The 23,636-nt window shown below is 40.3% G+C and overlaps 1 protein-coding gene across 1 annotated transcript in view; it reads right to left on the reverse strand.

Moving 5' to 3' along the window:
* Prkaa2 (protein kinase AMP-activated catalytic subunit alpha 2) overlaps nt 1-23,051 on the reverse strand; it is a 57,641-nt gene extending 34,590 nt beyond the window's left edge. Inside the window, exon 1 of the mRNA XM_036178181.1 lies at nt 22,876-23,051. Within this exon, the coding sequence (XP_036034074.1) occupies nt 22,876-22,969 (94 nt within the window). The 5' untranslated portion in view covers nt 22,970-23,051. The remainder of the gene's footprint in view (nt 1-22,875) is intronic.
* Between the last annotated feature and the right edge of the window lie 585 nt (nt 23,052-23,636).

A 23,636-nucleotide genomic window follows, 5' to 3' on the forward strand; every position in this document is an offset into this window, starting at 1 on the left:
ATAAGATAAAAACCTACACTAAGCAAGAGGTTTCACTAAATCAAGCCTAATTCTCCTTCCAACTCTTCAGATCTTTTTAATTCTATCCCCCAAGGATCATCCTATCTAAGAGGATATAAACCTTTTAAGCCTTTCCCCATCTCCTGACAATTTAGTCTGCCATTTTCTGAATGCTTTCCAGTTCTCAAACTATTTTCTTAATGTATAAAGTACAGAACTTTACTCAGATGGATTAAAAAGGTGTAAATATGCAATTGTTTTACATAAGGACAATATTGTAATTTTTCTAATTTCCAATTATCACTATCAGATTAAATCAGAAATTTGTTTGTTTGTTTGGAGCCGAGGACCGAACCCAGGGCCTTGCACTTGCTAGGCAAGTGCTCTACCACTGAGCTAAATCCCCAACCCCGAATTTTTTTTTTTTTAATCTCCAGCACATACTCTGTACAATTTAATAAATCATAGTTTGGAACACTTCCACATGAATTCATACCATAACTTTCTTATTTAATTTTAAGATATAATTTTAAATATTATATCTAGCAAGGACAGAATCCTTCACTGACCCTATAGTAGCCAGAGTGGCTGTTATCAAGCCCCAGAGATCTTCCTGTCTCCACCTCCCCAGAGCAAGGTCTATAGGTGCTACAACAACTGATTTAAAAAAAAACAAACAGAAAAACAAAAAATAGGTGTTAAGGAAAAAACTCAAGTCCCCATGTTTGTATGACAGTCTGTTATTAAGCCATCTCCTCATCCGCAAACAAAGCTCTTTGTGAAAAGATACACTATATATTCCCAAATACAATCTAATGGGTTTATCACATTTGTTTATTCATTTGTATAGACCCTAAACAAGTAAATCTGATTATTTTTTGTTTTTCTGGAGCTATGGACCAAACCCAGGGCCTTGTGCTTGCTAGGCAAGCGCTCTGAGCTAAATCCCCAACCCCAAATCTGATATTTTTTAATCAAAAGTAATACATTAGAAAAAAAAGATTCTTCTTTAAATTTAATTCTGAAAGTCTTTATTAAGAAGGTACTTCGGAAAGTTTTTTGAACAGCAAATGACTATGTGCCTAAAATACATTTGCTGAGAAATGTATCATTAGCAACTGAGAGAAAACATCTGATAAAATCAATTTAAAAACTGTTTATGAGCCAGGCAGTGGTGGTGCACGCCTTTAATCCCAGCACCCGGGAGGCAGAGAGCCAGGTGGATCTCTGTGAGTTCGAGGCCAGCCTGGTCTACAGAGCGAGATCCAGGACAGGCTCCAAAGCTACACAGAGAAACCCTGTCTGGGGGGCGAGGAGGTGGGGGGGGGGGGACGATGACAAATGACCAATAACAAAAAAACCTGTTTACGAAGGACATGGTTACCACTGAAGAGTGAATGTGCATTGAAGTACATAGAATGCATCCTAAATAAGCTTTCCAAAGGCAACTGGTGAGATGCTCGGCCCAACAGTTAAAAGTAGGCACTGCTCTTCCAGAGGACCCGAGTTTGGTTCTCAGGACATAACACCAAGTCACACACAACTCACACAACTGTAATTCCAGGTTGGAAGATCTGACACTCTCTTCTGGCCTTTATGGGTATTGGCACTCACATGCACATACCTAGACAGACAGACAGACAGACAGACAGAAAGACACACACACACACACACACACACACACACACACACACACACACTTAAAAATGAACTGAATCTTTAAAGGGTCATTTAAAGATCACTTTATAATATACTATGAAGTTTAACACAGTAGGAATATCATAAGCATAAATGGGTAAGACATAAAAAACTCTGCAACTGAAGTGTTATAATAGTGCCATAGTATCATACTTTAACTAAAAATTATCACAAAAAGCCTAATAAATGTAAGCAAATGTGGTATCCAGAAAATCATAGTGATTCCAAACAGTAGTCTTGGAACCACAAAACAAATGTTAACAATCAAAAAAGAAATATACACAAAAACCCCACATATTTCTGACAACTAAGGGGGTAGTAAGAATTTTATAGCAGTAAGTGCTCATATAAAATAAAATGATTTAAAGTAAACAGCCTCATAAGTCATTTCAAGGACCTAGAAAAGCAAGAAAAACCCAAACTGAGAAAGAGAAAGAACAAAAGTCAGAGCAGAAATAAACAAAGCAGAAAAACAGACTCAAAAGGTAAACAAAATGGGGTTTGGTTTTTAAAATGTTTTAATTTTATAAGGTATTATTTAAAAACACTAACAAATAAATAACATTGGTTTTATGAAAAGATAAATGAAATCAATACACCTTCAGTTTTACACACACACACACACACACACACACACACACACACACACACACACAAAGACTCAAAATCAGAAGTGAAAAGAAAGCCTTACAATCAATACTACAAGGCTAATACAAACCACGTATATGCCAACAAACTGGAAAATCTAGCTTGATAAAGAGGTCAATTTCTGAACACATATGATCTACAAAAATTAAACTGTAAGAATATTACAAACAGACAAAATAAGCCAATAAAAAGTAACAATATTGAATCAGTAGTTAAAAATAAAAAAAAAAAAAAAAAAAAGAACACAAGACTAGGTAGCTTCACTATTTAATTTTACTGAACCTTTAATAAAGGACTAACACTCTTCCCAAACCATTCTAAAGAATCCAAAGGGGAAGAAAACCCCCTCTGTGCATGAGTCCAGCATTACCTTGATACCAAAATCAGTAGTGATTTATGAGTTCTTTGCAAGGATCCAAGAATAGTTCGATCATTTCAAATCAATACGTGAAGAGACAGTTCATCGGGTAAGGGCACTTGCCATCGAGACTATCTGAGTTTGATCCCAAAGCTCTACTGTGGAATAAAAGAACACACTCCTGCAGTTGTCCTTTGACCCCTGATATATGTACAGGGTCATACACCACCCCCATATACATGCATGTACAAACAGACACGAACATAATGAGTAAATAAGTTCATAAATGTATTAAGGTTTTGAGAAGGGCTATCGGGATGATATGATCATTTCAAAAGATGTAGAAAAAGCATTTAATAAAATTCAATATCCTTTCATGATTTGAGAAATGAACAAGTTAGGTACTGAAGGACATACCTCAATATAATAAAGGTTATATATGATAAAAAAAAAAAAAAAAAACAGGGGTTGGGGATTTAGCTCGGTGGTAGAGCGCTTGCCTAGCAAGCACAAGGCCCTGGGTTCGATCCTCAGCTCCAAAAACCAAACAAACATAGCCAACATACAGTTGCAAGCATTTCCTCTAGGATCTAGAACAAGATGAGATGTCTGCTCTCAACACTCTCATTCAATTCAGTACTAGCAGAGTTGGAGCTAGATTAGACATGAGAAAGAAATAAAAGGTAAACAACAGGAGAGGAAGGCAGGTAACTGTTTACAGATGTGATCCTATTTAAAAAAAAAAAAAAAAAAAAGAAAAAAAAAAACCTGAAGGCTCCACCACAAGACTATTAGAACTGATAAACTCAACACTGCATGTTACCAAATCAACACACAGAAGTCAGTAGCACTGTTACACACCCATGAGCTTGCTGAGAAAGAAAGCAGTCACATTCACATTCATAATAACTATAAAAATCTATACACTGGGATAAATTTCACCAAAAAAGTGAAAGAACTTTACAATGAAAATTTATAAAACTTTGGCAAAAGATATTAAGACATAAAAATGGAATTATTTCTGTGTTCAGGACTAGAAGTTTTAACAATATTTAGATGCCCATGCTATCCCAGTGAATCACGACTCTTATGACTCAATACAAACCCAAGATTTAACATTCTTCATAGAAATAGGGAGAAAACGGAAAGCACTCCAAGTGTTAAACAGACACAGTAACCTGAAAAGCATAGCAGTGACCTAAAAATGGACACAGAGCCAGGAGACAAACAGATGCGGAGAAACACAGCAACAATGACAGACCAGCACTATAGTCCATGGAGTCTCAGCAAAGGCACCAAAGAGCACACTGGAGAAAGGGCAGCTTCTCCAACACTTCTGGGCAAAGAGGACAGCCACATGCAGAGTGAACTTTGAGCCTGTTGCTAACCAACTACAAAACTCAACTCCAAATGGACCAAAGGCCTAAATGTAAGACTTGAAACTCTGAAGATGGCACAGTCCATGTGTTTATGAATACGTCCACAAAGCATGAGAAACAAGTTAAAACCTGACAAATGAAACATCAAACTAACAGGCTTCTAGGCAGCAAAGAAATTAATCAGCAGAATGACAAACTATAGAATCGAGAGAGAGTATTTGCCAACTATCCACCTGGCAAAGGAATTACTATCCAGGGTACATAAGGACTGACATGTGTCCAGTTTAAAAGTGGACAAATCACCTTAATAGGCACTCCGTAAAAGGAATGCAAGTGGGCGACAAATATGTGCAAAATGTTCAGTATAATTAGCCTCTAGAGAAATATAAACTAGTTAGAACAGCTTCTTTTTTTTTTTAAACAAGGAATTCTGTTATACTGTTTGTTGGAAATATAAAGTTTAGCTACTATAAAGAAGAGTGTGATAATTCCACCAAAAACTAAAAGACGATCCAGCTATCCCAAGCCTAAGAACACATCCAAAGGAAATTAAGTCATCCTACCAAAAAGACACCTGGAGGTCTAAGTTATTGAGGTACTATTCACAATAGAGTAAGATATGGAATCAACCTGGATACCCACCAACACGTTTATATACCGAAAAGATGGTATATAAACACAATGGAAAGAAGACCAAATCCTGTGATTTACAGTAATATGAAAGGACCCAAGTGATGTGAAATAAACCAGGAAAGAAAGATGAGTATCACATCTTCTCCCTCATATGTGGAAGCCGAAATAACATGGTCTAAATGTAGAAGAGTAATTACGAGAGATTGGGAAAGATGGCTACAGGAGACTGAATTTGATCCACATTTATCAGAGTATCAAACTAAACCCTGTAAGATGGTCTTAAAGACAAAATCTGAAATAGGGCAGAAAAAAATCTATTTCTATAATGATATAAATGAATCTTAAATTTATGTCTAACATGGCAAAATGACATAAATGGAAAAAACACAGAATGCTTAAACCTGCATTATTCATAATAAAAATACAAAAACTTTGATATGTCTATTAACAACAAATAAGTAGTGCAGACTTAATGTAATACTGTGTATCAATGAGACTGAACAAATTACAATTATATGCAACTATCAACAAAAACATCTCACAGACATAATCTTAGGTAAAAGAAGCACGATATAAAAGATTCTGTTTCTAAAAAGTTCAAAAGGAGGTGCAATTATATATGAGGGTGATCTTCAGTGGGAACAAAGAATGGAGACATTGACCAAAGGGAGGTCCTGGGATACCAGTCATTTCTGTGGGGTTTTTTGGGAAGCAGTGTTCATGGGCGTTTAGTTTATACTATCAGTACTCATGTAAAGAATGACTAGAATGATGAGCATCTTTCTGGAATAGAGGGTGTTGTGGGTTGAATGAGAAATGTCCTCATAGACTCACATGCTTGAACACTTGGTCCCCAGCTGGTGGTACTATTTAAGACGGTTGAGGAATCGTCCAGAGCTGTAGTTTTTTAGAGGAAGTAAGTCACTGGGGGTGGGCCTGGAGGTCTTATTGCATAGCCTCTGCTTCCTGAATGTAGATGCAATGCGGCCAGTCAGACTTCTGCTTCTGATACCATGTCTGCTGCCGGGTCTGCACCACCGCAATGGACTGTAGACCTCTGGAACCAAGTCAGAATTAACCTTTCTTCCTTACATTGCTTGTGTCAAGGTATTTTGTCACAGGAACAAGAAAATAATTAACGCAGGGTGTATAATTTTTGAGAACTCTTGGAGGCCCTGGACATGATGGTAAATGCCTGGCCTCCTAAAGGCAAAGGTAGGAGGATCACCCCAAATTTGGTCTACATAGTAGTTCTAGGCCAAACCGGGATATGTAATAAGATTCCATATTAAAAAATAAATAAATAAAATAAAACTAGGACACTGAATCAATACCTAAACTATGGCAAGCCAAAGGTTACTAAATCTATCAGCAAGTCAGAACTTGGTCAAGAAGTTGGCCCCATTTGTTGGCCTTTGCTCATGCAAAGTCAGAACTTTAACTCTAGGAGTCAGGAGTGATCTGATGTGCATATGTTCTAACTCCTACCATCACCAGACTCCTGCCAAAGTAACACAAGGCTCCTTTCTTCTTTGCCCATGATGAAACAACAGTCTCACTGATTTTCTCCAAATTTCCTTTTCACGAAGTCCCTAAATTCTCTGAAGATAGTTCTAACGTGGAAGCAAAGACCTTCTTATTTTTGGCTATGACTAAGCACCATGCTGAGAATTGTATGGGCATATTTAATTCTCCAAACTCAGACGGCGGATGGCATCACATGTAGGTTAGAGAGCACACTGGGAATTAAGGGAACATCTAAGGCTGGCACGCTGCAGCTCCACAATCTTTCTCCTGTTGAGTCAGTCCAACCCTGGGCTATGACACGGTGCTGCCCACATGTAGTACAGGTTTTCTTGTCTCGATTCAGACAAAATTCAGAACTTTGTTTTCATGGAGACTCTAAATCCTATTAAGTTGATAAACAAGATTAGCCATCATAACCCCACTCACTGTCAACCTGACACATAGCAGTTTAAGCCATAACTTTCCACATCTAGTCCTCACAGACTCATGGACATCTGAGAACACAAAACGCATCCAATCTAATTTCACAAGTCCCTATAATCTTTACCAATTGCCACACTGTTTAAAATTCCAAAGTCCAAACTTCTGCTGAGACTCCAGGTAATCTCTTAATTGGGAGCCACTATAAAATCAAAAAAAGTTACATTCCTACAATACACAAAGGCACAGAAAAGCATTCACATTCCAAAAGGGAGCTCTGGGGCACAGCAAGAAAGGACTTGACCGAAGTGAGACAGAAAATGCGTCAGGGAAAACACCTAATCCTACAGCTCCACTCTGGCCTTTGGGGATCCTGGTAAAATCATTTGGGCTCCAAGGGGCATGGATGGCCCCATCCCTCAGCTCTGCTCCTAGAGTACATATAGCTCCTCTTCTGAGCCAACAGTTCTACTTCATGCCTGCACCTTCTTCAGCAGAAATTCCACAGTCCTAGCATGCCAACGTACTGGGGTCTTCACTACAACCTTGGTTTCACCTCCACAGCCTCACACAATGACCTTTCAGGACCTCCTAACGGGAACTCCGACCCTGACACACATTGCCTGGCTTTAGTGGTTCTCTGGAATTTTGGTGCAGACTTCATAACCTTCTCAGTCTTGCATTTTTTAGGCCTGTTAAGCCAGTATCATGTGGATGATGCTGCCAAGTTCTGCAGCACTGTATGCTGACTCTGGGGAAATACTTTCCTAGGAAATTGTTTGAGTTGGGAACCCTGACAGTATCATTCTTGGTTTAGGCTCCCTCCTTTCAAATGAGTTTTCATAAAATGAAGCCTTCTGTGAGTGAGGTCTTGCCCTCAGAATACCTTTCCTGCTGTCCCGGTGCCAAGTGCCAGATTTCTCTTTCATGGCACTAATCTCATTAACAATTACAGATGGTTTTGTTTTGGGTTTTTTGGGTTTGTTTTGTTGGGGTTTTTTGTTTGTCTTTGTTTTTTCAAGGCAGGGTTTCTCTGTGTAACCCTGGCTGTCTTGGAACTCGCTCTTGTAGACCAGGCTGGCCTTGAACTCAGAATTCAGAGATTCATCTGCCTCTGCTTCCTGAGTGCTGAGATTAAAGGCATGCACCACCCTGTCAGATGTTTTGTTTTATTATCAACACTCTCTTTGTCTGAAATCTGACACTTTATTCACATACATTTCCTTCTCAAACTTCAGTTTTCTTATCTTTCTGTTCAACTTTTTGTTCTTTCTCACTGTAGACTTGGATTATACCAATGAGTAAATACCATAATACAGTGTGAACACTATTCCATCTTGAAACTTCCCTGTCAAATAAATTGGTCCATTACATTCAGCCTGTCTCAGGTTCTCAGGGAATAGGTAGAATACAGCCAGAATCTTTTACCAGAATACTATATGAATGGTCCCTAAGCCAGCTCCAGATAGAGTCCTTGTTCACCTCTGACATCTCATGAGCTAGGCCTCCTTTGTCCACATGTCTCTCAACATTCTTGTCTTCCAAGAACCCAACAGAATGCTCCATTAAGTTCTGCTTACAGCACTTCAAGGCCATTGTGGCCCACAGATGCAAACTCTCCATAGTCCTTCAGCAAACCAGTTTCAAAGGTCTAAAAACCATCCGATTCCAAGTACCAATTACTTGTATTAGTTAACTTTCCTCATTATTATGACCAAATTCCCAACAAAAACAATTTAAGGAACAATAGGCTTATTTGGTTTACAGTTTATCGTAACAGGGAAGTCATAGCAGGGGGAGCTTATAGCAGCTGGTCACATTTTATTCACACAGAGATGAACTCAACTCAGCAACCTTTTTTTCCTTTCCATTCAAAAGGGACCCACAACCCATTGAACAGCACTGCCTGCATTAGTGTGGGTCATTCCACCTCCACCCAATTTAAAAAATCCCATCAACTTGAAAAGATTTGCCAACACAGGATGGTGTGTCCAAAGCCTAAACACAAAATCCAGCCTAGTTTCCCTCTGGGTCACCAGTGTCTCTTGTCACATATCAAGTGTCCTTGTCACATATCAACTGTCCTCGTCCCATCTGCATGCTTATCACAATTGCATCTTATCACCTTATTGCAGCATGGTGTAATAAATGAAGCCATGATGGAAGGACAGACACTGGATGAGAGTATGAGAGTAATCAAAAAAAAAAAAAAAAACCATTTACTGTCCCATCAAAGAGCAAGGCAAGGATAGAGCTGTGCGTGCCCTTTGTTGTGAATCAGACACACAAGTTGAAATCGGGACTAAAACCTGGCTAACTACTCTGATAGTCCCACCACAACACTTATCGTGTATATTCAGTACTGAAAGGATGGATTCACATATCCCAGGAGACCTTTCTCACTTGGTTGTTTTACCATGTGGACATGTGCATTTATTTTCTGTTCTTTCAGCCAGTAAATGTTGTTTGATTAAAGTATGTAAAGAATTGCCTAGAATGCTGAAAACAAGTGGAATTTGCATTCTGGTGAAGAATAAATAATAAGCAAGCATATAAAATAATGGTTCAATGTTAATAAATTGAGAAAATAAAGCACATAAAGACAAGCAGGAGGCAGAGAAAAACAGGCTATTTTAAACCAACCAGGAAAGGCCTGAGGAGGGTTTTTGTTATTGTTTTATAAAAACGCTATACTTAGCTTCTTTAACCTCAAGGTACGTTGATTTCTATTTTGCAGGGGGGGGGGGGGTTAAGACAGTGTCTTACTTTGTGGCCCTGGATGTCCTGGAACTCACTAGGTACACTAGGCTAGCCTCAAACTCACAAGAGATCTACCTGCCTTTGCCTCCTTAGTGCTGGGATTAAAAGTGTGTGCTATCACACCTGGTTTCAGCTTTATTTTTTAAATCTTTATGCTCACTTTAGATTGTAACTTAAAGTATTTCTTTAAAATTCAAGTCAATCCAAGAGGATTCCTAATTATATAAGGAAATTAGCTTAATGTTTACATAATCACCTAAGGGAAGACATAATCATAAAAAGGTCATCAGTATAGAAGAGATTATTTTGAAATGCTAGAAGTCAAGTCATGGATAAAGGATCTAAAATTTTCTGCCTGTCCTCACTCCAGACAACTTGTAGACCCTGCCAGGAGCATGACCAGTATTATTAATCATGCCTTCTCATGTTTTCCCAGCTCCAGTCCTGCGACTGCTTCCTCCTGCAGCTCACGTGCTGCTTTATTTCCCTTTTCTTTTCCAGTTCCATGAATCACCTCTAATTGCAAACTGGATTTTCTTTTAATGCAGTGAATAAGTATAATTTCAAGTCCCATAATTTTTTTTTTGGGGGGGGAGTTTGAGACAGGGTTTCTCTGTGTAGCTTTGTGCCTTTCCTGGAACTCACTCTGTAGACCAGGCTGGCCTCGAACTCACAAAGATCTGCCTGCCTCTGCCTCCCAAGTGCTGGGATTAGAGGCAGTGGGCCGCTGCCGCCAACACCCAGAGATAAAATCTCTTATAATGAGTTGTGGATTGATTTAAAATTCTCTACAAAATAATTAACACAAAACTAGTTTCCACCTTAAGAGCCCTTAGGGTTCATTTTAATGATTACCCCTGGGATTGTAATATGCATCCTTGACTCACTAATGTCTACACAAATTTAGAGTTTTACATTTCTCAGATAATTCAAGGTTGGTCTACTCTCACATGTTGCTTTGTATTGAATTCTGACATATTTTAAATCTTAGAGGATGGGGTTTTAATTATCTATATCTAAATAGTTATCTATTTAGTTAACTACTCTATCAGCCCATTCCAGCATCTTTCATTTCATTTGGGCTTTGTGATGGTTTGAACAAAAATGGCCCCATAGGCTCCTAGGGAGTGGCAGTATTGGGAAGTGTGTCCTTTTGGGCTAGTTGTGTCCCTAGCGGTGGGCTTTGGGGTTTCAGATGCACAAGCCAGGCCCCGCTGCTCTCTTCCTGCTATCTGCCATTCAGGTTGTAGAACTCTTAGCTACCTCTCAGCACCATGTTTGCCTGTATGCTGCCCTGCTTCCCACCATGATGATAATGGACTGAACCTCTCAAATGGAAGCCAGGCCCAATTAAATGTTTCCTTATAAGAGCTGCCATGGTCATAACATCTGTTCACAGAAATAGAACCTCAACTAAGACAGCCTTCTTGCTTTCATTTGGAATACTTTGTTTACTGGATAATTCACTTTGGTGTTTCCCCTTTAGTGTGGTTATGCTGGTAACAAATTCAATTTGGCTCTCAAAAACAAACGAAAAAGAGTGTGCCGCTTTATTTTTCAGCTTTCTTTTCCTCCCTTCGAATGGCAGAAGTTGGGAGTTGATTTCTTTCAGCTCTAATCTCCAAAAGTCACTCCCACCATCTTCCTCTTTCCCTTCAAGACGGTCTGTGCAAAGCCCACACTGTGACACTCACCGGTCTCAAATCTAAAGTAGTATTTACACGACAGGAAATGTTCCAACTTTGTTTCAGTTTACTCAGTTTTCAAAGATGGATTTCAAAGATGACAGAATGTCAATACTGTGTGATCACACACATCCTTAAGACACACAACTGTTACTTCCTAGCCCAGTCTTCACACAGGGCACACTAGGTTGTGAGACTCAATGAGTGGATCCTATCAACTCTAGTAAAAAGACTCAAGTGGGAGCCATGTGGATGCACTATGAGCAGACACCTTAAATGGAAGCTGGAAGTATGTTTCTGTTTTCTTATGATTTTGCTGGTAAAAACAATGACATTACACTTCTTCCATAGTCCCTCCAGCCCAAAGTCAATTAACCAATTACAGGTCATTTTCATAAAAATGATGTTTAGGGGCTGGCAAGATGGCTCAAGAATATAGACTCTTGTACATAGGCCTAATGGCCTGAATTCAAAATTCCCCACATCTCATAAGGTAGCAAGGTACAACTGACTCTCAAGAGTTGTCCTGTGACCTCCAGACTCCCACCATGGCACATAGGCAGACACACACACACACACACACACACACACACACACACACACACACACACAAATAATAATAATAATAATAATAATAATAATAATAATAATAAATGATAACTTTAAATGTTTGGTAGACAAACTGAATAATCACATCTATCTTAGTATACATTCAAAAAATTTAAAGAAGGGAAACCACAGGAATGAAGAGATGCCTCAGCAGCAAGACCATGTACTACTCTTGCCGAGAAAGACTGGAAAAAAAAAAATCTTGAACATATAAGTTAAAGTTCATGTCTTATAACTTTAAAATCTGAATCACTTTCATGTCTTTTCCTGTTTTCACAGACTTTGGGAGCCCACAGAGGCTTCCTAGTGAGAAATTACTCAGGGTCAGAGAATCTGAGCTTGCTTTACCTAGCAGGGCTGGATAAGGAGATAATTTGACCACAGGCATGTTTACCAAGTGTTTGGAAGAGTCTACACTTGGCTGTATGGTGTGCTTTGATCTTGCAAAGGGGAGGTCTTTTGCCTCTCCCTTGCCATATTAGAAAAAAGCCCTTTATAATAAAGGATGAGGCTGGTGGATATTGACCCAGGCCCTCCAGAAGTTATCCTGTGTTTCTGTCTTTCTTCTCATCGGCTAGGTCTCTCTATCTGATATTTCCTCATTCTTCTCTCCTCCACCTAAGAACTTTTCTAAAGGTGGGAGTAGGTTGGGGCAGGACTCCCACAGTCCCCCACAACAGACCTCTCCTAGAATGATGAATGTTGTGTATGAACATCTGTAGAGACCCTACTTGATTTTCTTTTCCTTTGAGAGACAGAAGTAGACATTCTTAGTCAGTCTGGGATTAAGCTGACCATAAACTGAATTTTTAATCTTCCAAGTATTACAACCATAAACTCCCATGCTTACCAAGGACTGGCTCTGAAAACCTTGACTTTATGTTCTCCTCAGAATTGGAACTGCTTGAGCCTTCTCTCTTTGGGCTACCACTCTCTGCTTGATGTCTCACATTTATCATCCTCACAAATTAGCAAACCTCTCAAAACATCAGGCTCACCCCAGTGGATTTTTCTTCTCAGGTTTCCTTGAATAGTTTTGGCTGCTTTCAAGCAGATGGTTGTGGAGTTATTTGGGGTTTCTCCTCCAGTTTTTCTAGTTGATCTTAACTAGAAAGTTGATTTCATACAAGTTATAGCCAGATGGATCTCAATAACACTAGGGGAAATATATGCACAGTAACAGAATGATAAAGTTGACAAGAACATCATCACAGGGTAGCTATGCCTCCCTTCCACGTGAGCTAGGCAGTCCATAGTAACAACCCTGCTGGACAACCATCTACGCCTGAGTAAATGGGTCAGTAACAGATCTCGCGGAAGCATGCTATGGGTGCCCGGAAACAAAACCAGTTCCGCCCCATAATGCACTTCCTTGCACCAGTCTCCAGGGCGTCACGGTTATGGTGACTTTTTCCAATGATGGCACTTTAGCAGCTTAAAGCACAGTCACACCTCTTTTCTCACAGTGTGAAAAACACCCCATTTCCTCTAAGAGGTCGTATAGCACACTTGTGGAGTTCTCCTAAAGGTAAGACCTACTGTCAGAATGAATCACAATTGGCTATATTTTTTCCAAGCTGTAACACCAAGAACTGAACCTATCATTCCAAATTTGACTTAAAGTATAATAAAACAAAACTACTTCTACAACCACCAACTAAAACTGTCTCTGCACATCTATTCTCCACCTAGCAACAATTGTATCATTTAATCACTCATAATATGCAGTTCTTAAGCTTGTGGTCACCTAAAACTAAGTCTTTGGAACTACTATCAGTGGTTCCATTCTTCATGCGCCACCTGTGTTTTGGTTTGGGTTTTAACCTAAGAGCTAGACTTGACACTTGTCCCTATCGAATTTCACTTTTCTGGTTTTCTATAGCAATCCAAACAGTCTATTCAGCTAAATTCTGATTCTATGGTTTGTCTACTAGTTACTTCATCTAGGTTTTTGCCATACCAAACAGCAACTCTTATTGGATCTGAGTCCGTGTCAAAATCTGTGGTTAAGAGCATCTACTGGTCTTCCAGAGGACCTAAGTTCAATTCCCAGCACCTGTGTTGGGCAAGTCACAACTGCCTGTAAGTCCAGCTGCAGGAGGCTCCAACACTTTTGGCCTCTGCAGGCACCTTCACTAACACACACCCAGACACAGACACATACACATAATTAAAATAAAAATAAATCTTTAAGACAATTCAAGTGTAGACAGAGCATCCCCTTCATGATCATATCTAACTTCTTTGAGAACAGTTATTCGGCAGCAATAAACCATCCATAGCACATTTCATCTTAATCACAAAGCTACTATGAAAAACAATTTTCTTGCTGAAATCAACTGATAGTATGCAATATAGCTGTGAGATTCCCTAAAGATTCGCAGAGCAATGAAGCAGACTATAAAGAGAGGGCCTGGTATGAATCTGAAATAAGCTGGGCTCATCATGTCACAGTAACTTAAGACATTAAATAGGAAACAAGAAGTCATTAAGCAAATTCTGTTAACATTCTCATTTCATTTAAATTAGTAAGTCAGCTGTTTGCAGTAGTGTCTGTAGTCACATTAATAACAATGATATTATTTGTGCTTGAAATTCAATATAATTAAGCACAGCAAATACATACTACATACAGGTAGCATTATTGCATTAATTACATCAGGAGGACTGAAATTAGTTCTGGAATCCCACATAGCACCAACTCAAACATAGTAAAAAGGGAAAACAAAAATAATGCATACTAATAGAATTGTACAAATAAAGTAAAAATTTAGAAACAAAGAATTGAGGTATATTCTATACATTTAATTTCACTATTTTCCACTACAGCAACCATATTTAATTGGTTTATAGCTATTTACAATTTAGAAAGAAAACAGCAGTAATGAATGAAAACATACTGTTCACTGGGTTTTAATAATATATAAAACAAAAATGCAAAGAACAAAGTATTTTAATAACTAACCACATTAACATTTGGATTAAGAGATGCAAATCTTGTTAGTGTTTTTAATTACACAAAAGGCTGTTTTTAAAAATCTAAGAATGATTCATTGAAGAACGTTTCATACTTCAAAAGCAAAGGCACCACGTAAAGAAACGAACAAAAATCCATCCGAGGCGAGCACCGTCAAACAAGTCTCGGCTTAAGCGGAGACTGCTCCCTTGAAGATGGGAGGAAAGTTTCTATTATTAGCAGAGGTAAAGCTGCCTGAAATTCCTTCCTCACTAGCATCATGCTAAAAATAAGGTGGTTTACCACATATCAAAATAAACACTGCTTTACATATTCATCTTACTTGCTTAAATAGAAAAGTAAAAACCTGATTTACAAACTTTCTCTCATATTTGGATCTAAATACGCTAAGATTTGCTCTCATTGTTACAGAACATTCAACATCGATACCCACTTACCAATTACCTCATAAAGAATTTGAGATTAGATCTGTGAGATCAAATTAAATTACCTACTTGACTTCAAAAATTAATTTTTTGCCAGGCAGTGGTGGCGCACGCCTTGAATCCCAGCACTTGGGAGGCAGGGGCAGGCGGACCTCTGTGAGTTCAAGGCCAGCCTGGTCTATAGAGCGAGTTCCAGGAAAAGCGCAAAGCTACACAGAGAAACCCTGTCTTGAAAAACAAACAAACAAAAATTAATTTTTCTGCAAAAATATTTTCCCTATCATTAAGGAGCCACAGGATGTCTGAGGTGGCATTACTATTACAGAGCATTACCAAAGCTGGCATGAACCATGAAATTCGTGAACATTTTGGCCTGTTTTTATAGAAGCAATGTGAGCAACAAAAATGAAATGAAAAACAGTGCTGTGTCATCACAAGAACATGACACAGCCCATGGAACTGAGGTCTGATCTCTTCTGGGAATTTGAAACACAGCTATCTACATAAGAGGTACACAATATGCCTTCACACTTGCCTTTGGAGTCTGAGTGCAAGAGGGTGAAAAGTGAGCAGTGTCTATACAATTAGGAATTTCTGAACATATTAATTCATAAATTCCTCTCATCAGAGCCAGATCACAGGTAATGTTCACAGTTTAGGTAATTGTGTATGAGAGGACCTTTTGAACTACATATTTCTATGTACGTCTCACAACTGTGTAAGGACATATGAGTTCGGCATATGCCACACCTGACTTATGACAGGCCAAGTTCCGCACTAGGTCATACCACTCCAACGCCATGTCTCTGTAGACAATATCTGTACACTGATGTCCAGCATGTATCTACCACTTGTAAAGAAGACTACTCTGGAGAACAATAAACTCAATGTATATAGTGTAGTAATTAGAATACAGTTTTAAAAACCTTAAGATTGTGACTTTCATCACTGAAAGTTACAAATGTATTCTTCTTTGCTGTTTTAGTTTTGCCTTCTGCGTTATCTTTGAGGCAGGCATGACTGTGTAGCCACAGCTGGACTGGCACCGATGATCCTCCCATCTTAGCCCAAGTGCTGGGATGGAGGCCTATGCGCCTTTTCTTACATCTGACAGGTCTACATTTCCACTCTATTCTCAAGTAATTGATTTCTATTAAACCAAGGTCAGCAATTAAATATAATCAATTCCAAATCAAGTTCTTTTCCAAATCAGTTTAACAACCATTTTGTCAAGGTCCTTATAAGTTGTATATGTTCCTTTAGAACAAACAGAAAGACAAGGACAGAGATCAAACTCTTCGGGGCCTTTGGACTGGCAGAAATAAAAAATAACTTTCAAGAAAAACATAGGTATAACTTGTAATCTTCCAAGTGACCATTCAGAACTTGTTATTTACATTCTGAAATTTTTTTATCTCAAAAATAAATGGGGCCCGGCGGTGGTGGCGCACGCCTTTAATCCCAGTACTCGGGAGGCAGAGGCAGGCGGATCTCTTTGAGTTTGAGACCAGCCTGGTCTCCAAAGCGAGTTTCAGGAAAGGCGCAAAGCTATACAGAGAAAACCTGTCTCGAAAAACCAAAAATTAATTAATTAATTAATTAATTAATTAATAGGGAACTAGTGAAATATTTCCTTAATTTCTCAAAAGCCAGGTCTCATGGACAACTACTTGAAAAGCAGAAACATTAATGTTCTCGGTGACACTTTGCTGACTACAAAGAGATTGATATAACTGCCAGGCACAATGCAAAGAACAGTTCTCTCATAAGCCACACCTAGCGGTCTTCACCTTGAAAGCAAGGGCCTCCTTTTAAATGAATAACTGGCATTATAAATATTAATCTCCTTCAACTACTTTGTAAATCATATGCAAAAGATTTGTTCTAGTTCTATCAGCTTTAGACAGGGAGGAACAGAGCAGGTCCTACAAGAGCTGCAAACCCTAGTTCTCTCCTACCCAGAATGGGTGTAGCTTTAAACCAGCAATTTAGAGGAAATTCTTAAGAGATTAAAAACATACTACTTTTTCAGCTTTGTCAACCCATATAATCTGTTTCCAGGACACTGTCTAGAAACAGCAATACTATAGCCCAATGAAGGAGAAAATTCAATTTAGTTCACTTTAAATAAGTTTTTAATTACTATTACTCATTAGCAAACAAGACTTTATATGCTTTGCTTTTAAAAGTAATTTGAAGTTGTGCTACTATTATATGAAGGCTATACTACTTATATTTTTGCTTATTAAGCTTAACTTTGATCAATAAATTTATATATCAACAATTGAAATTAAATTTAAATAGCATCCAACGGTTAAGAGGAAAGTACATAAAATGCTCCTCACGCCACTGTTCCACATCTTTATTGCCACATAAAATTAAACAATCCACTATTAAGATTTTATAGTAGAAATTAACTTTATAAAATCTAAATCTAGAACAATTAAAACTGTAAGAGCTTTCAACAAAACATGCTGAGACAAGTGGACAACCACCACATGGTAGAGGTCAACCTTCAGCTTCATCTCATCCCATACTTAGGAATGAACTCAAAACGTATGACAGAGTTCCATGTAAAAGCCAGATAAAATATTCATAAGAAAAAATAAGCCACAAATCTTCCAGACCTCCTAGGCAAAGATTTTTTCAACTATGGTATCAAATATTTGACACTGTCCACCCCCCTCCCCATTTTTTCCCCTGGAACTCACTATGTCGACCAGGCTGGTCTTGAACACAAAGAGATATGACCCTTTTCTTTTTTTTAATGACAAATTTGAACTCAAAACTTCAGAATTTTTATATTTCTAAAGAATCAACTAAGAAAATGAAAACTTAGACCGAAGACGTAGCTCAGTTGATACTTGCATAGCATGCCTGAGAACCTCATAAATGGGGCATGCTGGTACATGCCGTTAATCCTATCATTTGGGAAGTAGAGAAAAGAGGATCAGAAACTCTAAGCCAGGCTTGGCAACTTATTGAGTTTGATGCCAGTCTGAGATACATAAGTTCCTATCAAATGAAAGACAAGGAGGGAGGGAGAGAGTCCTACAAAGCACAGAGAATTTTATTTGCAATACATATTCAGCAAGAGACTTGCAGCAAAGTTGTTTTTGGTTTTTTTTAAATCCTTTTAACTCAGCTTAAAAGTTGATGAGCAACTTGTCTTAGCCTGTCTTCTACTGGTACACAGCATATTTGAGAGAAGGTAATTTAGTAAGCAAGGCAGTTTATTTTGGCTAGTGGTGACAGAGGTTGGAAAGTCTACGAGCATGGTGCCAGCATCTACTCAGCTTCTGGGAACAACCTCATAGTGTGTGATCTCATAGCAGAAAAGCAGGACAAGCAAGTGCATGGGAAAGCCACAAACCACAAAGGGCACAGTTGCTTTATAACCATACTCTATCCCACTATTACTTAACCTACCAAAGAAAGGCACCGATTCCTCTTAAAGACCTAATTACATTATAAGGGGCCCACCACCTTTCAATGCAGTGTTGGAATCAAATTCCATGTCAGTTATTATACAGGATAAATCCTATTCAAGCCATGTATAGTACACCCCAACCAAAAATGGAGGAAATAGCTAGGTATGGGGGAGGGTGCACACCTTTAATCCCAGTACTCAGGAGGCAGAGACAGGCAGATCTCTAGGAGTTCTGGGCATCTGAGGCCAGCCTGGTCTACACAGCAAGTTCCAGGACAGCCATATCTGCATAGTGAGACCTTGTCTACAAAACCAGAAACAAAAAAACTCACTAAAAAACAAAACAAGTAATATGTACATTTCACTTAAGAAAATATGTGGATGATAGAAGAATAAATGACAGGATGGTCAATATCATTTGTCACTAGTAAAATGCAAAGTTAAAACCTCAATGAGATCACCCAATGGAATAACTGTAACAAGTCAGACAAACAATAACAGGCATTGATAAGGAAATGGAGAAAATGTTGGTGGGGATATAAAATAGTACAACCATTTTGGAAAACAGTTTGTCAGTTTCTCAAAAAGTTAAAAATGAAACTATGATAGGAACCAGCAATTCTAAGTACCTATCCAAGATAAAAAGAAAAAAGATATGTATCCCCATAAGGTTTGGATATGAATTCTTCCCCAAAAGTCTCTAGTTGGTGGCAGTACTGAAGGGGAATGGTCCACGAGGGTTCTGCCTTCAACAACAGACTAATCCCTGCTCTGTTCATATCATGAGGGCCTTACTGAGTGGATAGCAGAACGTAGGAGGTGGGCCAGTCTTTCATGAGGTAAGCTTCTTTGCTTCATATTCTTCCAGCCATGGTGTTCCTGCCTCAGTACGACCCAGGACAAATGGAATCAAGCAACCATGGACTGAAACCTCTTAAACCTGGCTGAACTTTATCTTCCTTCCTTAAAGTATTTTCTCAGGGAAACAACACATATTCACACACAGATTTGCACATGAATATTCATGGAGGCACTACTTGTAATAGCCTTTAATGTAAGACAATGTCCAGCAGCTACTGAATATACTGGGGCAGGGATATACATACAATGAAAGAGCACTCAATAAAAAGGATCGAATCAGTGACATGTTAGGCTAGGAATGAACCTCAAAAACACTGCTCAAAAACTAGATATAAGAGACTCCATACTCAATGATCCTAATTCTAAGTTTCCAGAAAAGACACTTTTTTATACATATTAGGCATAGATTAGTGGTATCCAAGGTTATGGGGTGGGACTGGGATAAATGTAAATGGGCAAAATAGAAAAGTTCCACAGCTAAGCTACAATGAGGGTTGTTGTACTTGGTAAAATTGCCAAAACTGTCGAATTGTACATTTACAAGCAGTGACTTTTATAATATGTAAAACATACCTCAATAACTATATATATATATATATATATATATATATATATATACACACATGTATATACATATACATATACACATGTATATACATATATACATACACCTTGGATAGGGAGATGCTCACAAAGACCCACTCCTAGCTGAGAAGCTACTGGCAGTTGACAGCTGCTCGTGAGGCGGGGGTTGGAAGCTGGGTTTCTTCAGATGCGACCCCTGGTAGGTTGCCCATGTTCCAGTGGCCAGCACACACTGGCAGCACTATGTGGATTCAGTGGGTTAAGAAGGCAGACATAAAATCGGAATGGAGAAGTGGAGGTGGTGGATGAAAGGAGTCTTAGGGGAGAGAGTGTGGGGTGGATTTGATTCAGGCACATTGTATGTAAGTATGAACTTGTCAAATTCTAAGTAAAAATGTAGTTTTTAAATGCACATGCTTTGTTTCACCAGTCCCTTGAATTAACTGAACTATATAGCTGCACTGATTATAACCCACATGCCCAGTTTAATTTTTATCATTAAAACACCCTGTCAGAGACAGCAGAGAATAGAGAAAGGGGATATTTTAACTCAAAATCCCAGGCTCCATCCATTCCAGGGAAGTCAAGGCAGGAACATCGCAGTCAAGAGCAGAGAGAGAATGCATGCATGCTTGCTCACGCTCAATCCTTACAGTCCAGGACTCAGGGAACGGTGCTGTCCAGAATGGGTGGGTCTTCAATTAATACAACCAAGACAATTCCCTACTGACATGCTGACAAGCTAACCTGATCTAAGTGATCATTAAGATTCCTTTCCTAGCCAGGTAGCAGTGGCTTATGCTTTTAATCCCAGCACTCGGGAGGCAGAGCCAGGAGGATCTCTGAGTTAGAAACCAGCCTGGTCTACAGAGTGAGATCCAGGACAGGCACCAAAGCTACATAGAGAAACCCTGTCTCGGAAAACCAAAAACAAACAAACAAACAAACAAAAAAGATTCAAGATTCCTTTCCTAGAATATTCTACCTTGCATGAATCTGACAATTAAAAGTAACTATGCACCACAGTGTCTCTTTAGGGATGATCAAATAAAGTCAGAAAAACTCTAACCAGTTCCACCAGGGTTTGCCAGGAAAAGGCTTTTTCTCATAAATCAAAGGTTCCTTCTGTTACTGTTTGTATTTTAGGAAGCTGGTGCTTAGAAGCAGAGAGAATATAACCTAAATAGATTTAAATTATCGTTTGACAATGGGCTGAGCAAACAAAAGCAGGCAACAGAACTTGAAAGGATATAGGGCTAAGTTATATAACTTACTCTAAATGGCAAAGCAACGGTTTGCTTGACTGTGTAATGTCATAACAAAGCAGTTCTCAGCAAAGATGTTGTCAACATTCATTAGTCTCTGGGTCATCTCCTGATTATCCACTTTTCTTCCAAGATCCCGACTTTTTTTCATCTCAACTTCACAGCAAGACTTCAAAGGATTTTACAAATAGTTTAGGTCTTTACAAAAATACCCACCTGGTGAGCCACGTGGGACCGCTTCATTATAATCTGCCAACCTCACAAAACTGCCCTTCCTTCCCCTTATTCTCATTTCTCAATAGTAGGGAGCATTGACTTCACACATGTACTCTGGTTGTCTTGGTAGAAAGTGAGCCCCAGGAAAGCTGGTTTTGTTCTTTCCGAGAACTCTATGGACCAGAACAGTGCCTCACAGGTGCTAAGAGTGCCCAGTAAGTGTTTTCTCCTTGTGCAAATGGGTATTAGACATACCAAGAGAACAGGAGTTAATCCCTGCAGAAATGAGTCTCTCCCCTCGACTTTTAACCTCAAGTCTTCAATAAACTTCAGCATAACATTTCTAGACTACTTACCCAACATGTATTCAACAACAAAAAAGCTAATGTTTCACTTTTAATTCTCAACTTGCAACCAAGTATTTTTAACAGGAGCTGTTAAGAAGACAGGTAATGAAACTTCATGTGACTCTTAATAACTAATAAGAAAGCAAAGAAGTTTAATACTTAACTAGTGAGTACAGTGTGAAATTTCCAAAGCTGCCTGTTTTGTTTTGTTTTTTTTTTCTAAACCGCAACTGCAATCCCTTCACCAAAAAAAAAAAAAAAAAAAAAAAAAAAAAAAAAAAAAAAAAACAAAAGACAAAAAACAAACTCAAGAACACATGCCTAAGCAATTCTGACCTCTTTGGCCCTAAAAAGCCATCACCAAGGAACGTTTTCCGACCCCAGAAGCCTCCTTCTTACATACACCAATCAACCTGAGAGATTGGGGGCGGGGGTGTCCCCAAAGTGCTGCCCACCGACTGCATTTCAGCGTTTCACACATCCAGCCGAAGGACAACCCCACCACCACCTCCTGGCTGTAGCCATACCCCCCAGTCAACTCCACCATCAAAGGCCTGGTACGGGGCAGAATCTGGGGAAGGCAGGGGCCTCCCAGCAAGGCCAAAATTGGAGGACGTCTTAGACTTCGGACCCTGAATCCGCCAATTCTCTGTGACCTTGGGCGTGTCGCTGAAGCCCTGGGGCTTGCGTCCTCTCACCTTTAAGGTGAAGACCACACCCTGACCGCGCCACGTTCAGGTTGAACTGAGACCGCAGGTGACGCTCCACGCAGGGCACCTGGCACGAGCGGGAGACCCTCTCCCGATGCCACGGCGCGGTGGCTCCCCCTTCCCAACCATGCTCCAGCGCCCTTCGGACGGGGCCAGTCGCCCAGTTCTGCAGACAGGGGTAGAGAGGGGACAGGGGGCTCGCAGCGCCCGCCGAGGCACGGCCCATAACGCGGGTCGCCCCTTAGCCCCACGCCCCGGCTGCTGCGCGAGGTGCTGGGGCCCCGGCTGGCCCGCGGGCGCTCCACCTGCCGCCCGGCCCCCCGCCCGCGTCCCTGCACTCACTCTTCACTTTGCCGAAGGTGCCGACGCCCAGGGTGTCCCCCAGCACGTAGTGTCCGATCTTCACCCTCCCGTCGTGCTTCTGCTTCTCAGCCATGTTCGGCACACGGCCTCCCTCGGCCGCGGGCCTTCAGCACCGCCGCCGCCACCACCGCCACCGCCGCCGCCGCCTACCCACAGTGCAGCGGGCCCGGGGGGCGGGACGGGGACGCCGGGGGCGCGGGGCGCGGTGGGGTAGCGGAGCCGGGCGCGTGTGGACGTGGGCCTGGGGCTCAGAACCGAGGCGCCCCCAGCAAAGCCCGCGGGAGAGAAGCTGGGAGGAGTGAATCTGAGCGCGACAGAGACGGAAGGAGAAGCTGAAGTGGGGGCGAGGGGCTGTGAACCGTGAGACTTGCCGGGGAGGGGCAGGCAGAGGTGGGCGCTGCGGGGACGGCCCTCCCCTAACCCCTGGGATGCTCCACCACTGAAGGCTTATTTGTCTGGGGACGATCTAGTCCGTACCCTCTTCAGATGGCGTCCTGTTATTTTTATAACTCACTCGGATTTTGTAGTTCCTAGTCATGTTATTGTTAGGTCTCAAACCAAGGACAAACGGCTAACTGGGGTGCCTAGGGGTGAATGGGAGGTGATACTGGCCGCCAGGTTGTCCCAGCATCCTTCCATCCCCACCTGACAGGGTCCTGGCTGGCATACCCCGGCCCCTACCCTGAACTCTGCAGCCCAAACACTGGGCTGCCCCTTCCCCCAGCTCCTTTGGCCCCTGT

This window comes from Onychomys torridus, chromosome 2, assembly GCF_903995425.1.
Source record: "Onychomys torridus chromosome 2, mOncTor1.1, whole genome shotgun sequence".
Taxonomy (NCBI): domain Eukaryota; kingdom Metazoa; phylum Chordata; class Mammalia; order Rodentia; family Cricetidae; genus Onychomys; species Onychomys torridus.